The sequence below is a fragment of the Carassius gibelio genome, chromosome A5, assembly GCF_023724105.1.
Source record: "Carassius gibelio isolate Cgi1373 ecotype wild population from Czech Republic chromosome A5, carGib1.2-hapl.c, whole genome shotgun sequence".
NCBI lineage: Eukaryota > Metazoa > Chordata > Actinopteri > Cypriniformes > Cyprinidae > Carassius > Carassius gibelio.
Genome location: NC_068375.1, coordinates 12,422,039 through 12,442,630, shown reverse-complemented (window position 1 = coordinate 12,442,630; position 20,592 = coordinate 12,422,039). Strand labels below are relative to the sequence as shown.

Sequence of the window (20,592 nt, the reverse complement as noted above, 5' to 3'; positions counted from 1 at the left end):
CTTAGTTGCTCAAACAATGGCTACACACATAAAAATGTCTCCCTTTTCAGGAATTAATGCTGTTGGTAAAAAGTTTAAAATATGCCAACTTGCAGATGACACAGCCATCTTTTTAAGTGACCGAAACCAAATTGGGACTGCAGTAAATAGTATAAAAAAATTTAGTGATGTATCAGGATTGGTAATGAACATTAATAAATCAGTTTTGTTCCCCCTGAAAAATTGCAATCTGGCCAGTTTTGATGGAATACCAATTAATGAAAAAGTGACATATCTTGGAATTGTAATTTGTAAAAATAAAGAGGAACGTCATAAATTACATTTTGATCCAATTGTTAAAAAAATACAATCTAAACTAAATTCATGGTTAATGAGAGACTTGTCTCTATTTGGCAGGGTCTTAATATCAAAGGCAGAAGGTATATCACGCTCTGTATATGTTGCCTTATCGCTGGATATCCCAAAAAATACAATTAAAGAATTGGATAAAATACTGTATGATTATATCTGGAGGAAAAAACCCCATTATCTAAAAAAAGATGTTATCACAGGATGTAGAGACCAAGGTGGTTTGGAAGTGCTGGATTTTCATACTATAAATAATACTTTTAAAATTAAATGGATTATAGAATTCTTGAAAAGCCCTGACAGCATCTGGAACGCTTTTCCATCATTTCTGTTTAATACTCTTGGTGGCATAAATTTTCTACTGAAATGTAATTTTTCTATTGATAAAATTCCCTTGAAATTAGCTGACTTCCACAAACAAGCCCTTCTATCTTGGATAATGATCTATAAACACAACTTTAGTCCACATAGATACTTTATTTGGAATAATAAAGAAATTCTTTATAAAAAGAAGTCTGTTTTTTCAGCCATGGTTTGATAGAGGAATTCTGTTGGTAGGACAGTTATTGAACAAAGATGGTTTACTCATGTCATATTCAGAATTTCTTTAAAACTTTAACTTCCCAGTGACACCAAAAGAATACGCAGTTGTATTTGATGCAGTCCCTACAGGTTCACTTCAAATACTAAAACACATATCATTTACAGATATTAGTGCTGAAGTTAATAGAATTTTTATTGGAGATACAGACATTACAAAGAAAGCATACACCAATAAGTATATTAGAAATCAAATTTCATGTTCAGTTCCACCTGCTGCAAAGTTTTTTTGGTTTTCAACCATGGGTGATTTAAATTGGGAAAAGGCAAATACTATTATTTATAAATATTGTATTAATAATAAAATAAAAGAAGTTTCATTTAAAATTTTACATCAAATTTATCCTGTTAAAGATACGCTAAGAAGATTTAAAATAAACATAGAAGAGTCTTGTGTCTTTTGCCAATCAAATAGGGAGACTATTTTTCATTTATTTTATCACTGTATGTACACAAAAAAATTTTGGTCTGATTTGGAAGAATTTATAATCACAAAATTGAATGTAAACATCAGAATCAATATTTTTGATGTCATGTTATACTTTTATTTATGTGGTTTGTCCAAAAATTTAATTTTTGTTATTCAACTGTTTATTATCTTCGGAAAATACCATATTCACAAATGTAAATGGTCTAATTCACAACCTAGCTTTAATGTATTTCATCTGGACTTTAAAACATATTACAAAACAATAGAAAACATGCAAAATATGAAGGCTACAAGAACATTTCATCTCCTGAAGGAACTGAATATATTTTAATTTTCCCCTTCTATAAATTAATATGTTATTATCCTCTGGTCTGTAAATTTCTTTTTTTTGTTGTGCAGGTTGCACAGTAGTTGTAGTGTTCTCTGTACCTATTGTCCTGTGCATTGTTCATAATAAAATTTTGAAGAAAAAAAAAAAAAAAAAAATGAAGACCCGGAAATTTCAGCAAAGGATAAATGGATGCGGTGTGGACGCGCCTGGAAAAACGGGCGCATCGCACCGCGTGCGTGTCGCGACCGCGTCGCTTCCATTATGAGAGTGCATACTGCGCGCCTACATAGGAAATAACGAACTTGAGCACGCAAAAGACATGATATGTGAACGGCCCCTTAAACAGTTCAGTAGTGCAGAGTTTACAGGTTACTCTTCATTTTGAATGCTCAAAGTAAAGTACTCCCACTTCCCGCTGAATGCTGCAGAGACGCTATTCGGGAAGCAAGTGACATAAAACGAGGCCAGCTATTGGCTATTCGCTACTTCACCTGCTGTACTGGCTGAGTAAAACCTCCGGTGGCTCATTACTGCCACACTTTGGTCACTGCAGATTTGAAATATGCACGAAATGAGCCGCTTATGGCAAATAAAATTTATTTAGCGACGAATCGATTACTAAATTAGTTGACAACTATTTTAATAATCGATTTTAATCGATTAAATCAATTCGTTGTTTCAGCTCTACTATATATATATATATATATATACACACACACACACACACACACACCACACACACACACATATATATATATACATACATACATACAGTACATTATTATATTGGTATTCAAATGCTGAGTTAATTATAAAATAAACTTAAATAGAGAACAGTTATTTTAAACGCAATAAATAATATTTTAAACAGTTATTTTTCACAATATTATTGATTTTACTGTATTTTTTATCAAATACATGCAGCTTTGATCAGAGATAAGAGACTACTTTACAAAAACAAAACAACATACAGACTCCAAACTTTTGAATGGTAGTGTAAATAGTTTGTTTGTAATACATTTATAAAAGTTTTCTTAACAAAAGAACACGTTACTACGAAGTTACAGCAATTTACAAAAACAAACATAAGCATTTGGTTGGCTCACACAGTCAACTTGAAACTATATTTTGCCATTATATAATGCACAATATACTTTTTTGAAAGTTTTTTTTCCCCCTGAACAATGTCACAGTAAACATGGATAGATCAATGCCAGAGAGACTTGTTTTCCAGAGACTGGCTGTTCTGTGGAGGTTGAGAAATATCTCAGTGCCTGGATTGCGTCACTCTAGCAGACTCATTTTTGCATATATTTGCATGTGCGTTTGTCTATGGCTTGCATTTTCCTTAGCCCCTTTTCACCTTTAATTGTTTTACATGGGGACATGATGTAATATCAGCATTTACAGATGCAAGTTGTGATTTTTATTGCTATCTAAACATAAAATATTTAATTTTTTTCACTTGTCACTTGAGGAAAAAAGTCCCCTGCTGAATTAGTTACCTACTGTTTTTTGACAAACACCATCGTTGTGTTGTTTGTCAATAATTCAGTTTAATTTCCATCCAAATTAACAACTTTGAGTTTACATGCAGGAATTGCTTGAGAATATAATTTTTTTTCTTCAGAAAACCAACAGATGAAATTAACTTGTCTTAAATATAATTTAATTTTAATTTAATTTAAATAGAATTTAGCCAACGCAAATAAAATTACATAGCTATCCTCTTTTGATTTATTTGATGTGTAAATGACTTTTATAACAGAGAATCCATGTGGATGCTTTTGTTATAATGAAACTTATTGTCAATGAGTCTTTCTCAAAACTTCCATTAAGTAAGTGTGCAAAATGATACACTTTAATAACCAATAGATATTAAAGGTCCCGTTCTTCGTGATCCCATGTTTTAAACTTCAGTAAGTGTGTTATGTTGTTGTTAGAGTATAAATAATATCTGTAAAATTCTAAAGCTCAAAGTTCAATCCCAAGCGAGATATTTTATTTAACAGAATTCACCTACAAAAAACGACCCGATTGGACTACAGCCCTCTATTTCCTGCAGCAATGACATCACTAAAACAGTTTTTTGACGACCACAGGAATAAACAAAAAAGGGGGCGTGGTCTTGTTGCACTCCGATGGAGAAGAGTAAGAGCTGCGTTTGAGTTTGTCGCCATGTTGTTTGTCGCGGAGTCCAATCACCTTTGTTTGGGCTTCCCAGGGACGCTGTACTTGGAGATTAATGGTTACAATTTATGTTTAACTCGGTTCCCAAAAATGATAATCCACATGTAAAACTATGTGCAGCACATTTTGCTGAGGACAGATTCTTCAATCTCAATCAGTTTAATGCCGGATTCGCAAAAAGACTATTCTTGAAAGATGGAGCAGTTCCCCCTTTGTTTTGAGAGGGCGTTGTTTATGGACCACAACTGGTTAGTGTATTTTATTATTTAAGTTGAAAAAGTTAAAAAAAGAAAAAGTTGATTCATTTAACAGTTTCTGTAACTTATCACACACAGGGCAACGCTTTTAAAAAAAACAGCGGTATACAGATAGGTGAATTCTGTGAAAAATACTGTGCTTTTTTTACACGCGAAACATAAACACATGTTATATTGCACACTGTAAACACAATCAAAGCTTCAAAAAAGCACGAAAAACGGGACCTTTAGTATTATGAACTGACTTTTGCACTTGGTCGAATCGAATGGAAATATTTCTGTTATTGTCGGATTAAATTATGCTATCTCCTGCTTTCTTCCAGATGCTGGATGTTTATGATTTACTCCGCTTTGATAACCCTGATGGTGGAGTATGGAAGCAAGGCTTTGATATCTCGTATCAGGACAATGAATGGGACAATGAGCCACTCCAAGTCTTTGTTGTGCCCCATTCACATAATGACCCCGGTGAGTAATAATGTTTGTTGGCCATTGTCTTGTGTTTGTAGTCAATGAGAATCACCATTTATTAAGGAAACAGATATGTGTTTGTCTGATGTATGTACATGATGAATAGGGGTGTAACGGTATGCAAAAATCACGGTTCGGTACGTTCCTCGGTTTTAAAGTCACGGTTCGGTTCATTTTCGGTACAGTAAGGGAAAGAAATGCAAACATTAAACTGCAGGTTGTTTATTACTATACACTTTTAAAAAAAATACTTTTTAATAAAATATATATAAAATAAAAATAGAATAAGAAATAAAATACTGCTGCAAAGTTCTCCACTAAATAAAATACTCTCAGTCTCAAACCAATATCATATAATAAAATATAATGAAAAATTTAAATAAAGATCTATGATTACAGTGCAGCATTACCAATCCCAGCATACTGCTGCTTTAGGTGACAAAGAGGGAGGCAGCCGACAGACCAGGCTCTTGTCTTCATGACAACAATATTTAAGCTTCATGTTGAGCATAAATATAAAGCCTACTGATAAAGGACACCATCATGGCAAAATAGACTATGTTTGTCAGGTGCAATATTTGAAAATCGATAATTATTAATTTATTTTTAAATTACATTTATATCTGAATTTATGTCAACCTATAGACTTTCAAAGATCAAATATTCATGAATTAATATGTATTTGTGTACAAAATTTCTAGCATTCACGCATTTTCCAAGCGGCTCGAGCTGTGCCTGAGATGTGCGTCTCACGCAGGCAGTCTGCATGCTCTAATCTGTTAACATGGGAGCCGAATTAAAAACGGACACGGCACGCAGCTGAGACGCTTGCGCCATGCATCCAGAGTGTCGCCGGCCAATTTAGAATCAGCTGCAGGGCGGGATTTGCGCTGAAGGCGGAGACTTCCGCCACTAAATATGTTCGTTTGGAAACACGAAAATGTACTTATGTTCCCCACACAAAATATTGCATTCTGTCATTCGGTACACACGTGCGCCGTACCGAAAGCCCTGTACCGAAATGGTCCGGTACGAATACACGTACCGTTACACCCCTAATGATGAATATTAAAAACATTTTTAGTTTAAAGGGTTAGTTCACTTAAAAATGAAAATTATGTCATTAATGACTCACCCTCATGTTGTTCCAAACCCGTAAGACCTCTGTTCACCTTCGGGACACAGTTTAAGATATTTTAGATTTAGTCTGAGAGCTCTCAGTCCCTCCATTGAAACTGTGTGTACGGTCTACTGTCCATGTCCAGGAAGGTAAGAAAAACATCATCAAAGTAGTCCATGTGACATCAGAGGGTCAGTTAGAATTTGTTGAAGCATTGAAAATACATTTTGGTCCAAAAATAGCAAAATCCATGACTGCCAGCCTTAAGCCCCGTTCACACTAAGAACGATAACTATAAAGATTACAATATTAGTGTCCACACCAGCGAACAATATTGTCTGTTTATTCTAAACGCACGTGTGTCTGCCACTTTAAATTCTCAAGCTCGTTATAGCAGGATGGATTCCGATCGGCTGTCAATGTTTGTATCATTCATCAGCTGGAAAAAATAGTTCTGAAAATGATTCCAAAGATACAGTTTCTCTATGCCTTTATTGTTATAGGTGTAGTGTGGACTCAGCTACTCTTTAATATCGAGATCGATTTTTAGAACCATATCTTTATCGTTATCTTTATAGTTATCGTGCTTGGTGTGAACGGGCCTTAAACCTATGCTAAACTGAATATTTTGAATATTATGTAAAATAATTAAACAAACAAGCAAATTTTTTAAATAAATAATAGTAATTAAAATTCTAAATACTCACTCGAGTGTAACTAGACTGTTAATGGAGAACTAGTCTTCCATTTGAAGAAACCCATTTCAGTTATTTTAAGCAAACATTTCCAGGTGAATTAACACGCACTGTTCTCACACACAGGTAAATCGACTTGCTAGCTTAAGCCTTTTGTTGTTCGACTGTCACTGGTGTGTATGGTAACTGTGTTGTGTTTATGTTCTGTCTCAACATTTATCTCTCTTTTCACTTTTGTTTCACTGCTGTTTTTGTAAGGATGTTGATTTAAAAAGGTAAATGAAAAGTGTGCATGAACAGACCTAAATTTAATTCATAATTAACTGTCAATTCACCTTTTTCATATAACGTAATGCACTGTTTATTAGTGTTTAGTTAGCAAGCAGCATGTTAGTCCCTTCAGAATAAACCACACTGACTTGTTCTTGGAAGGTTTTTCTGTTAAATGCCATTATCTGATGTTTCATGGCTCAGGACGTGTAGCAACTGTCAGTTATGGTCTGTTGCATATGGTGTTGTTTTTATCATAGAATACTCCTTTAAAAGCTTTATGTGGTTAAACAGATGCCATTGCATTTTTATAGTTATTAGGCTTAGTTTTCTCAATATTTAAGTTGCAGTTATTAGTAAATGGTGTCATTTCATGTTCATGAGCATTTCCTGTGGGATTCAAATATCTATAATCATTGTGAAAGTGGGAGTGTCTGTTTGCAGGGTGTAAGATTGTTGACTGCTTATGTGTATTTAGTAGAAGACTGTGGGAGTGTTTGCAAAACCTCTTTTTGTTTGCAGTTTCATTTGGTACTAATTTGGCACATTAATTACACTTCACTTTTAAATATTTGTCAAGCTCATTTGAAACTTTAAACTTGTATTGCAAGTAGACCCGAGCTTAAACAAAAGAGGAACAATGAGGTGACACCAGCTAATCCTTTTGTAAAAAGGTACGGTTAGTGGTACAATATGTTGTTGTCATGTTTATATATTTACAGAGTGTAATTTTATATTTACACCCGAGACGAGATGCTGTACCAATCATCACAGGCGAAGAACTTATTGAACCCCTTATTGTCATGTATGCATGATAGTTAAAGGATAACACACAGTTCCTTCTGCTTTCTGTAAAACCAGACACACCACATTTTTTTTTCTACTAAAAGCAGTACTGTGGTACTGGATTTGCACACTTTTAAAACATTTTATAATGTTTTTTTTGGCAGAGAAAGAGAAGAGAAACTTACAGAAAAAGAAAAACATGCAACAAAAATAACAATATAAGTGGCCATACGTTTTGTGTACTAGATCAGTCGGTTTAACTGTACTGTACATACATCATTATACCCTCATTGTAAGCCTTCAAATACATTCATCTGTTCAACATAAAAGAAAGCTTTCTCCTTTTGTTTGTTGCTGTCATAGTATATATGTGAGTCTTTCCATTTCTTTGACATTTGTTACTATTTGAAACCACTTGTCTCTTGTAGATGTATCCTCTTTGTACCATTTCCTGGGTCGCAGCCTTACTTCTTACCCATAATATATCTTTTTCTCATTTTTCTCATTGTCTCCTAGTGTTATTTACCACTTTATATAATTCTGATGCTGCCCTATTTGTAACTTTCTTTTATCCCTGTATAATAATCTGAGTGATTGATTAATCTGAGCATTGTCATTTATCTCTTTCAAGTATCTAAACAGATCTTGGTTTACAAGGCCAAACTTGTCTTTGGAAGTTTGAAAGCTTTCAATATCGCAATCCTTTATAATTGAGCAAATGGAGGAAATTCCTAAATAACCCCATTATTTGGATTGTGTGCCTCTAATTCAAAATCTGAATTTGCATATCCAAATGAAGTTTGTTTACCACTATAAGCCACATTTTCAAAGTTGGTGGCTTACAGTGATAATGGATCTGCCTTTGGAAGTTATATTTTACTTATTAAAGCTTAAACTAGCAACCCTTTACTTTCACTTTCTGTTTCCTTCCATTTTGTCTCCACCTCAAAATCACATCAATATACCAGTGGTCTTATTTCTGCGCCATTGTATGTTTGAAAGTCTTTCAGATTGGCGACTTACCTCCTTTACTTTTGTCCAGTTAAGAAGTTTTATATCTATCTGAGTTTTGGCTTTCTTCCTTTTCAAATTAATCTAAAAATATATTTATATCATTCATCAACACACTTTTAGAACATTTCTTGTACACAACAACCACATACAAATAGCTACCCAAATAAATTGCAATCGTTTTATTTTAAATATATTGTTATATAAAAAGTTATATTTTAAGTTAAGAGGAAGTATATTTATACTTTTTAGTATGAAACAAATAAAATAAACTAGATTAACTATTTTTAAAGTATATACAACCTACTTTGTGGGTGTAGCACTTTTTACTGTGTATTTAGAAGTGCACACGATAACAATATTGTGCATATTAATTACCATGATATATCACATTACCGAATACCGGCACATGTTTAGTTGGTATATGTTTGTTTAGTGTTCATTTTCTTAACTCTTTATTTAAATTTTTTTTGCTCTTTTCATAAGGTCATCTTGCAAGTCTTTGCCAATAAGGGGTTGAGGATTGCTGTCATCAAACATTTTGTGCTTTTTCTTCAATGCCCTCAAAGATTTTCTTGTACAAAACATTTTAAGCAAAGGAATAAGGGTTTTTGTAACCATAGACTGTTATATATAATAATAAAAAAGCTTTTTGTGAGAGATCTTTTCACTTGACCATTTTTTTTCTGTTCAATTTTAGTGCATGCATGGGCTGAACTTTTGTATTTGTAACAGCTCAAGCAAGTTAAGTTTTGTTGTAGAGTTTCCAAAGGTCTCAATTTTGTACCTAATCTTAAAAATCACATAACTCAAAAATATTACATTATATATTGACAATATCACTTGCAATATGATATTCACTATGCTATTAAACTGTTAGATGCTATAAAAATTCCTCAGATCTTCAGAAAAGCTGACATTTATAAATTGTTATAGTCTCTGGGGGGTTGAATAATTTTGATCGCATTTGTATAATATGTCCAAAAGCATTCTGATAGCGTACTTCTGATATCCCTATATATATAGGCGTAACATACTACTCATTTCTTGCATTTAACACAAAATGATATATTTAGCAGAATATCCAAGCTGCTCTTTCAGTACATTGAAAGTAAATGGTGACCCCCATTAAATAGCTTGGGCATTCTGTTAAACCATATCCCTTTTATGGTTTGGAATAACATGAGAGTGAATAAACTATGACAGATGGATTTGTGGCCGAAATTTGTTGTAGGTTCATGTGACACGTTTGTATGTTGTTCTGCTCAGGCTGGCTGAAGACATTCGATGACTACTACCGAGACCAGACGCAACACATTCTCAACAACATGGTGGTGAAGTTACACGAAGACAGTCGGCGAAAAATGATCTGGTCTGAGATCTCGTATTTTGCAAAATGGTGGGACGGCATCGATGAGCAGAAACAAGATGCTGTCAGGAGGTGAGGCTTTTCTCTGCTGTTAATATCCATTCATCCTCATGCGTCGGTGTAAGCTAAGGATTCATTAATTGCAGCGTTAACACACACAGGTCTGGTGTAAGCAAGACTGGGAGATATTGAGGAGATCTCCATTGTGCTTTTGGTCCCATTTTAATTAAGTACTTTATTGCCTAGCTCTCAGGTTCATGCGCAAAAATAAAACAAAAACTAAATTAAGTCAAGATATTGGTACAATACACACTATATAGTTTCTAGTATGTGTTTATTTTCATACCCATTCTCTTCTCTTCAAACTTTCCCAAAAATCTGTTAATGTCTTCCATTTTAAACGATTGTTAATCAATGTTATATTGTTTAAAGATGTCATCAGTACATATTTACATATTGCAAAGTTGACCCTGCCACAAGAGAGGATGGGCTATAAATACACGTCAAATATACAGAATTTGTCATGTTCACTGTTGAGCTAGCCTTGGGAAAAGACACAAATGCCATGTGGAAATGTAGTAAACATTTCTGCTGTCGGTTTGAATTCCAATTAGAGCATCTTACAAAATGGCTGAAGACAAATGAAAAATCCAACGCCAATATTTATTCACTATTGATTTGATGCACAGAAAGAGTTTGAAGCAAACAAGCTCTATTCTTTGTGAACATTCACCCCCAACCCTCAGGTTTATTTCCAAGATGGCCTTGGCTGACACCAAATCAAGATTTTTGGCAGGCATGAGCAGGTTTATTTCATTTTATATCAGCTGAATCAAGGTCTAGCATAATGATTCAATTTCTTTTACTGCCACATACATGGAAGTGTATCTTCAGAATAAATCAAGTTGACTGAGCTCAGGAGTCTGCCTAGTGCGTTATGGAAAATGGGAACTGCAGATAAGTCCATAAATTCCAATCTATGCTAATATATATTAATTAATTTTCAGTATCGACAATGAGACTTTTGAAATTTGTTTTAATCAAAGAGCATGTGAGAATATTTTGAGACTGGTCTAACCTAATTTCATGCTTTCCTAACATTTAACTCGTTACAGGATGCATTTAGTCTCCAATTTCCCCTTCTAAGTGGGGTAAACATGTATTCCATGGTCTAAATTGCTGCTGTAATGTAAAAAAATAAACCAAATATGTCTTCAATGATGGAGAAAAGTTCATAGTAGGGTCATTTTTTTTATTACAATTGTTTAAAATAACCTACACTAATAAATCATGCACAATAAGCTAAGAAAGTGAATAGGGTGGTTTTTTTATTTTGCGTTGACTTTAATGTAGGGTCTAATCACAGTGGCCCATTTTCTTAGCCAGCGATTGATTGGAGAATAACAGACCATTTTTCAAAGTAATTTTGAAAGTTTCTGTTCGTTATGTGCTGAGCTAGTGCTCTTGGTTTTGCTACCGCTGCTCTTATTACTGGCCTCCAGAGGGCCACGCTATACGATTCGCAGCTGAAATATTCAGCATTACAGAGAAAAGCTGCTGAATGGCAATCAGGCCTGGAGAACTCTACTCCTAATAAGGGATGCCATTACCCAAGGTGTCTCATGTCTGTTCAAGAAAATAATTAGTTTGCAGCTTCAAAACTCAATAAATCTGAAGATTAAAAAAAAAACAAAATAAAATTGTAACCATGTTTAAAGCCGCGAAGTGGAGAAAGTGCTTTGTAGTAAAACCCCTGAAGAAAAGCTTTCGATGATGTTGCAGTGGTGAAATATTTGCAGCTCCACTGTCCTCTTTAAAGCTATGATTATCTTCGTTTAAAGACATCAACATTAACTTTATGTTATTTATATACTTATACTTTCCTGGTTTTACTGTGCATGTTATTGTTACGTTAAAAAAAAAGTCTTTACAACATTTCTTCAAACAATATTAATGTTCCAGATGGGATGACCAAACAGACAAAGCAGTCTGACTCATCCACTCTTGAATCAGTGCTTCTCATCTAGTTTATTTTATGTATTTTTTTTATTAAAATAAAATTGTAATAAATCAACAAAAAACTGATATTACATTAAGAAATAATACCGACAGGCCTAAAGTAAAAACAAGTCAAGTCAGTTTATTTATATAGTTTTTTAAACAAAACAGATTGTGTCAAAGCAACTGAACAACATTCATTAGGAAAACTAGTGTGTCAATAATGCAAAATGAAAGTTAAAGGCAGTTCATCATTGAATTCAGTGATGTCATCATTCATCTCTGTTCAGGTTAAATAGTATCTTTGCAATCATTTGTAATCAAGCCAACGATATCGCTGTAAATGAAGTGTCCCCAACTATGAAAGCCGAGGGCAAGGAACCGAAACTACATCTGTGACAGAATGGAGAAAAAACCTTGGGGGAAACCAGACTCAGTTGGGGGCCAGTTCTCCTCGGACCAGACGAAACCAGTAGTTCAGTTCCAGGCTGCAGCAAAGTCAGCGTACCAATTTTAAACACTATTAACATACAGGCTATTTTAGTTCCCTAAAAACAAGCTATAAACAAGCCAAAACGAATTAATTTAAATGGAAACTGAAAGTAAATTTGGGCTCATAGTCTACCTTTCTCATTCAGTACAAATCCAGATGTTTCCATATTCATATCGATGGGGAAAACATCATAATGAGCATAAAAAACTGGTGGTGGACGAGGAGACTCCCTTTCACAATGTAGAGTGCTTTGTGTGCTTGATATCACCAATGAAACTGACAACAGCAGTCTCATGAATCTTGTTTCATTTGCTCAAATAGCATTAAAAAAGCATATTTTCTCCGGCTAGACCAGCCAGTGTGCATGTGCAGTCCAGAGCACACGTCTCCGAATGCTGACTGTTTCTATAGCAGCCAGGACTTTTAATGGCAGCTGCGGTTGACACGAGGACTTTACAGACTTTAGCGAATGACTCTTTTATTCAGAAGACTGGGTTTCACAAGACTGAGCGTTGCATTTTTTCCCCCATTCAAAACTGTACGGGTGAGACCTCTTGGGTATTCTATAGTCTTTATCAACAGCCGACCCCCACCCGCTCCCCTTCTCATTTATCAGAGTGGGAGATCTTCCTAAAATCTTCCTAAAATCAGTCATGGCATAGACCACCATGGCACAGACGCTGCTTGAATTAAAACTAAGGAACAAATTAATACAACATGGCCATGATTAATCTAAAACCAGGGAGTGAATTAGTACAACTTGGCCAGGATTTAACTAAAAGGGTGTTAGTACGAAAACTGAATCCTGCTGAAAAATACAAATCTTCCTCTCTACTTTCTCTAAAGCAGTTTTGGGGGTTAACTCACAAAGTCAAGGGTGTTTAAATTCAAATCATGGCAACACATTACATTATAATGAATCAATAAAATCAGAAAAATAAGACGTGAGTGCACATTCTTAATTCATGGCTACAATACCTACATTTGCTATGGCATGTCAAAGAAAAGACTCTGTAGAACTACAGTTGTAGTTTCAGTTAAGAAAATAACCCTGCTTTTCTTGATGCAATCAAGTCCCACCTTGCTTTTTTTCATGTGAAATCTGTAATGTATCTCATAAAAACACATTACAGAAGTACACTTGCGTTGTGAATGCAGTTTCATGTCAACTAAGTAGAGTAAATATGATTCTCCTTTTCTCTTCCATTGACTGTCTCTCTTTCTGTAACGCAGGCTGATAGAGAGCGGTCAGCTCGAGGTGGCGACAGGAGGCTGGGTGATGCCTGACGAAGCCAACTCTCACTATTTTGCATTGATAGATCAGTTAGTTGAAGGTCACCAGTGGTTGGAGAGAAATTTGGGTATGTAAATCTACTGCATCTCACCCTTTAACTTCCCCTTTTTCATTCATTCAGTTACTTATCTTCACATCGAAACTAACAGTCCTGGAAATAGCAAAAAATATGTCAAGTATGTTTCATAACTACGTAATATATATATAATATACCAGCGTAAGATGAATGCAACTTTGTTTCCAGGCGGACTGATATGGAAGTTATGTAAAGCCAGCCAATTAGATTAGAACTTGCTAGATCGAGGAAGAAGTTTCCAGTTTGAAGCGACTGTGGGCGGTCCTAGGTTATACTGGGTAATAATATCTTGTTTGAGACCCATTTAAAGTCTGAATCAGCCTCAGCTCAAAATGTGGGTTGTGAAACCAAGAATGTTAAACCTCTTAACTGCAATACTATAAGGAATTTTAGCTCTTCTACATATTTATGCTTCCTATATTGGCTCAAAGACCTCTGGGAGATTTTTCGTTTCAATGTTCATTATTAGTATATTAAAACATGGAGGAAAGCCCTGGCTCTCATTACTGCACATCCACTCTACCATCTGCTGTCCTGATGTCTCCGCTGTCTGTGGACTGGTTTTCAAATATAGATTGATTGGAGAGACTGATACTACAGTGAGCCTTTCAAACAGCACTCGTTTCACCAATGATGCTCATTCCCAGTGTTACTCTGTGCCGCTGTGTTCAGGTTTGCTCATGAATATAGACACGGGTCTCTTCGGGGTACATCTATCCTTCAAGATTACTTGTGTCTCCTGTGTTTCAATCTGATCCATGAGTTCCTCGCTTTACCTTCAGAGCTGTTGTAAATGCTCTGCTGAATTTATTCCTAGTGTTTCTTTATCCACATTAAAAATGTGACCTTGCTGTTTCTAAAAATGTGACTAGGAATGGGTCCTATAGCTAAAGAAATCTATATATGTGACCCGTGTTGGAAAAATCACAATGAACACATTGAAAAAAAATGAGCTGAATTTATTTAATACACGAGTTTCACAATTTGAGTTAAATTACTGAGATAAATTAACTTTTCCACGACATTATAATATATTGAGATGCACCTGTGTATTAAGACCTACTAATATAATGTTACACATCTGATGTTTTTCTCCAACAGTTACCAAAATGTTCATTTAAGACATAACCGATTATATTTGTGTGACTATTCGCCAAGACAGAAATACCTTTAACCTGTGATTGTGTTGGGATGATGTCTCTTACACTCATCAAGGATGCATTTATCTGATCAAAAATACAATAAAAGAACTAATATTGTAAAATATGAATATATATTATTATTAGAGAGAGAGAGAGAGAGAGAGAGAGACTCTTACAGGTCCTAAACATTTGAATGGTGATGTATTTTAATATATGTATAACTGTTCTGATGGCTTATAGTCAATGCAGTAAAAACAATTAAGTTAAATAGTTAAATCAGTTAAATAATCATTGTATGTTTTACATACTGTTTTTTAATTATTGAACACTGAATAAGAATATTATTGAATCATTAACCGTTTATATGCATCAGTTACATAGTACGCATTAAGTAAAAATAATAATCAGCAATATTAATACATATAATTGATATTTTTCTATACTGAAAACTCTGAACATTTTTGAGACAATATGTCATGTTTGAACTACATTTAGTGGTGGAAAGCACTTAAAACTACACCCTTTTAGTAAGTTTAGTATGTAATACTGTGTCATATTCCTCCTCTTTTTTTGTTAGGAGTGAAACCCAAGACTGGCTGGGCTGTGGATCCGTTCGGTCACACTCCTACCCATGCTTACCTGCTCAGACAAGCCGGTCTATCTAACATGCTGATCCAAAGAGTGCACTACTCAGTGAAGAAACACTTTGCCTCTCAGAAGACCCTGGAGTTCTTCTGGAGACAGAACTGGGGTGAGCAACTGATCTTGATGTAGGAAATAGAGGATAAAAAATAGTGGTCGACCAACAGCCGATGCCGATATCTTGGAAGCAGGGTGGGCAATACCTGATATAAAGCCGATATATATATATATATATATATATATATATATATATATATATATATATATATATATATATATATATATATATATATATATATATATATATATATATATAATTATTATTATTATAATTTTTTTTTGAGAAATTTTAAATTATTTGACAATGGCTTAAAAATAAATGTGTACAATAAACATTCTTATACTTTAGATGAATTTTTCACAAATAAATAAATATTGAATAAAAATATAATTTAAAAGCAAGTAAACACTATAACCAACAGGGCACTCAGTTGTCTGGGAAGTTTGTTTGCATTGGGAATCATATTTTTCAAATAAAGCCAGGGTAAGACTAATTTTAAGATTTGTTTAAATCATATTAATGCATACTTGCTTAATGCTGACTGCAAACGAGAAAGTATTTCACTAATAATATAAAAGCAATTATAAGAATACTTTTTGTATACATTAATTCTTAGTTTAACTGTTCTATTTGATTATTAGACAGAGCTGTTTACAACGAACAAGAGGGACAATGTGAGCACTGTATGCTCAGGCGCTGCCGTACTCATATATCAGCCAAACAGAAAAACTTATTGGCTGATGCCAATATATATAAAAACATTTCAAGTATTGGCCGATATATCGTTCGACCACTAATAAAAAAACAATGTTTTTATTGAAAAGCTTTTTTAGAGTTCATTTATGTAGCGCTTTAATGTTTATGATGAATTTCTGTATTATATAACTGGTAAATATGATGCATTTGATTATAGGTTACTTACTGCAAAATACCTTGACATTTCAGTTTGACTCAAGTTGCAAAATCAGTGTTAAAGGGACAGCACATCTAAAAAATAATGCAAAATGAAAGTCTTTCCAACCCTATACAGCTTTTTCCTCCATAGAACACAAATGAAGATGTTTGAAGAATTATTTTGAATTTCATTTTTGGTTGAGCTGTCCCTTTAAGTCTTAGAACTGACTGTGTGTCACAGTGGCCTCACACATTTGATTGGAAATCTCTGTAGGAGCCGGTTCTAATCACACGAGCTGCTCGGTGGAGTCATTCACGCTTCTCATTGATTGAATCCATGTTTTAGTTAGTGATTATGCTGATTAAAACCTGGATAGGTGGGGCTGCGCGCTACATTTAGTCTCACGAATTTAGAGACAGAGGTGTAAGTGAGATAAATTCAGTTTTCCATGAAGCATCTGCAGCTGTTGGCCCTGGAGCAGTTGGTAACAGACCTAACAATGTCTGTTCCTAGTAAAAGCTCACCTCCATCTCCATCACTGGAGGTCATTCAGACACACACCTTTAACGATAACCACACAAACAGGAGCGATAATGATCAACCTCCCCAAAAAGTGCTTGAAGCTAAACTGTAGTGTTTATGTTCCTTGAGTTCCTCTGACTCATCAGGAGGTCAGAAACCACACAGGAAGCGTGGTTAAAATAATGGTACAGTGACTGTGCATCACACACCATCCTAGACTCTTTCCTTTTCCCTTTCCTTTGGTAACATCCTGCATGTAGCTACATGTCAATAGTGTTCAGTCAAAGACCTCATGCCAAATGTTGTACCTTGAAAAAGAAAAAAAGCTCTCATTTCTTGAGCTGTTACAAGGGACATTTTAGAGACATTTGTGCCACCCTTGAAGGTCGTTGCATTAGAAAAAAAATTTACAAGCAAAAATGCACAGAAAAATATGATATTAATAGACTTTAAATAATAAAACAATATGTATGCTGTTCAGAAAATGCATTTTGGAACTTTTTTGCTTATGAAGCATTACCAACGCATTCCGAACAGCATAAATTAATAATTAATTAATGGAGATTAAAATAAAAAAGGAAAAAAATTACTTAATTAAACAGAAGGGAGCAGAACTGCAGCCATGGTTTCGAGTTGTTTCAAACAAAAGTGCTCAAATAACTCCTTCAGTGGCCCCTTTCAGAGGATTCTTTGCACTCTGCAGTCAAACTTCACAAGTCTGTAAATGGCACAAGTATTTTATCTGTCGCTTTATGAAAATAATATAAACTATGAGCTTTTTAATACCTAAAAATAACCCTTTGCAAAAAACAAAGGATGTAAAGGTTAAAACTCTTAATGCCATTTGGTTTTGTAACTGGTTATTTTTAGTCTTATTATAACGTAAATGAATTTGCTTTGTTATTCTAATAAAGGAGATCAAAGAAAGAAAGGTTGCTAATGACTTCTTAAAATGTATTTATAAATTGAACCCACTAAGTACATTTGTTAAATGCTGCACTGCAGCCTAGGCTCTTTCAATTTAATGAATTTTACTAATAGGCTATCTATTACGTATTAAAATAATTATAAAAAAAAAATAAAAATACAACTACAGAAAATATTTAAACATGAAGCATTGGAAATGTCTTCAAAAAGTCTAATCATTTTAAAACACGTCTTTTAGTTTAGATTATGAAAGTAATAATGCAAAATATTTTGTGCAGAAACCTATATAGGCTATAAAGTTTCTCAATTCATAGTTAAGTGCTTATATTTAATGTGATGAAATACACCTGTGGTTACTCTGCATGTGTGAACTTGAGGAGAACTGACCTCACTGAAAACGAGCTTGGTAAAATCATTGTAAAGGTGGCTAAACAAGTGTCGACCTAGTAGCATTTGTTTGCAGATGCCACATGTTTTGAGATTAGAAGTATAATTATGTGTTCTCATTATAATATTTTTGCTGCTGTATGTTGCTCCATTGGCACTTGTCCTCTAATGATTTACATGAAAAATAAGAGCTGAGAATGGCGAACAAAAGAGGAGTCAGAGGAAACGTCTTCCCACATCCCATCTATTGTTTTCTGTTGTCTGCCTGTTCAGTGTCGTGCATCTGTTTTGGGATATGCTGTTTTTTCCAGACCTAGTGTTTAAAACCCTGGACAAATGGACTCTTATCTTAACTTAGATCTCATGTAGCTGGTGCCAAACAAATATGATTACAGTTCATTTGTTCAATGTTCATTCACTGTTCAATTTAATTCCATATATCACCATTTAACAGACAGCCAGACTACTCTGAGCTTCACATCTGGTCCCTTTTTTAAAGGAAAATCCTGCATTATTTTTTTTGCACAGCTTTTATGAAGGTCACTCTGGAGCACATGCTGTGCTGAATGGATAATTGAATATTTTTATTGCAAATAAAATTATATGATTATGACATTAGTGGATCATTTAAAGGGGGGGTGAAATGCTATTTCATGCATACTGAGTTTTTTACACTGGTAAATAGTTGGATTCCCATGCTAAACATGGACAAAGTTTCAAAATTAAGTTGTACGTTTGAAGGAGTATTTTTGTTCCCAAAATACTCCTTCCGGTTTGTCACAAGTTTCGGAAAGTTTTTTTCGAGTATGGCTCTGTGTGACGTTAGATGGAGCGGAATTTCCTTATATGGGTCCTGTCGCACTTCTCCCAGAAGAGCACGCGCTCCCGTATAGCAGAGCACTGAGAGCACAACAGACGTTCACTGATCAGAGCGAGAGCGTCGCGAAATCTCACAAAAGGAGTGTGTTTTTGGTTGTCAGGGCAAGACAACCCTGCACAGATTACCAAAAGAGAAACAGCATTAAGGGACCAGTGGATGGAGTTTATTTTTACAGAGCATCAACGGAGTTGTGCAAGTGTTTTTGTTTGTTCCCTGCATTTCAAAGATGCTTGTTTTACAAACAAGGCCCAGTTTGACAACGGATTTGCGTATCGTTTATTTCTTAAGGATAATGCAGTCCCAATGAAAAAGGGTCACGATCGTGTGTTGGAAACGCAGGTGGTGAGTAAAACTGCTTAAAATATAACTGCCTCCTTGTTAGTGCATCCCCTCCCATGCCGGAGACCCGGGTTCGAGCCCCGCTCGGTGCGAGTCGTTGCTGCTGCTGCTCTCGTTCAGTTTCAGCCTCGTGATCTGATTCTGGATCATAAATAAACGGCTGAATCTGACTGTAAGCCATGGTTTGTTTTGGATGTTTTTTTCCTCACGGTAATGTCACAGCTTCCAAACGCTCTCAACGCAAAAGACTACTGGCGCTCGTGATTCTTTAGCTCCGCCCACACGTCACGCCTCCAGCCGGTCGTGTTTTTCCGGGAAATTGGTACAGACTATCTTTCTCTTATGAATATAATAAAACGAAGGACTTTTTGGAGTTATGAAGGATGCAGTACTACTCTATAGGTACTCAAGATTAACAGGATATTGAGTGAAAATGAGCATTTCACCCCCCCTTTAATGATTTGTAGTAGGGGTGGCTGATATGACCGAAATCTTATTTCATCGTATGAGAAATTTTATTTCATAATAACGATATATATCATGATATAGTATAGTAAAATTAATTAAATCTCTAATCGCGATTACAATTATGGATGCCACAATTACGTAATCGTTCAAAGCGGCAATTAATCGTAAAAGTCCACTTATGCTATTCTGTGTGCTTAAGGTGGGGTTTTTCCATTTTTTAAATTTTAGTTTTACTATAACACTTATAATATCATTCATATTTTATAATTAAAAAAAAGAAAACAATCTGATCAATAGTTGACATTTGAGGCTTAATACTATAGAAAAACAAAGTTTTTCAGTTAGAGTGTTTTTAGCTTATTTTCATATAGAAATATGGCATGCAGTCATTAATCGTAATTAATAATCGCAATTACATTTTCACGGTAGGGATGGGCGATATATCTAACGATATGATCATGCGCATCTAGTCAGTAAATCTGGTTCCGTGATTACCGTTAAATCGCCATCACCTGCTTATAATTGGAGAGGCATTTAATAGACAGAGCCGTAGATCACTGACAAGCTACGCAATATCGCGTTCATTATCC

At 34.7% G+C, this 20,592-nt stretch overlaps 1 protein-coding gene across 1 annotated transcript in view; it reads left to right on the top strand.

Moving 5' to 3' along the window:
- The window catches only part of LOC127994174 (alpha-mannosidase 2), a 53,053-nt gene that overhangs the window by 3,493 nt on the left and 28,968 nt on the right, over positions 1–20,592 (top strand). Inside the window, exons 3-6 of the mRNA XM_052591780.1 lie at positions 4,480–4,624; positions 9,779–9,950; positions 13,603–13,730; positions 15,459–15,632. Coding sequence (XP_052447740.1) covers positions 4,480–4,624; positions 9,779–9,950; positions 13,603–13,730; positions 15,459–15,632 — 619 coding nt within the window. The remainder of the gene's footprint in view (positions 1–4,479; positions 4,625–9,778; positions 9,951–13,602; positions 13,731–15,458; positions 15,633–20,592) is intronic.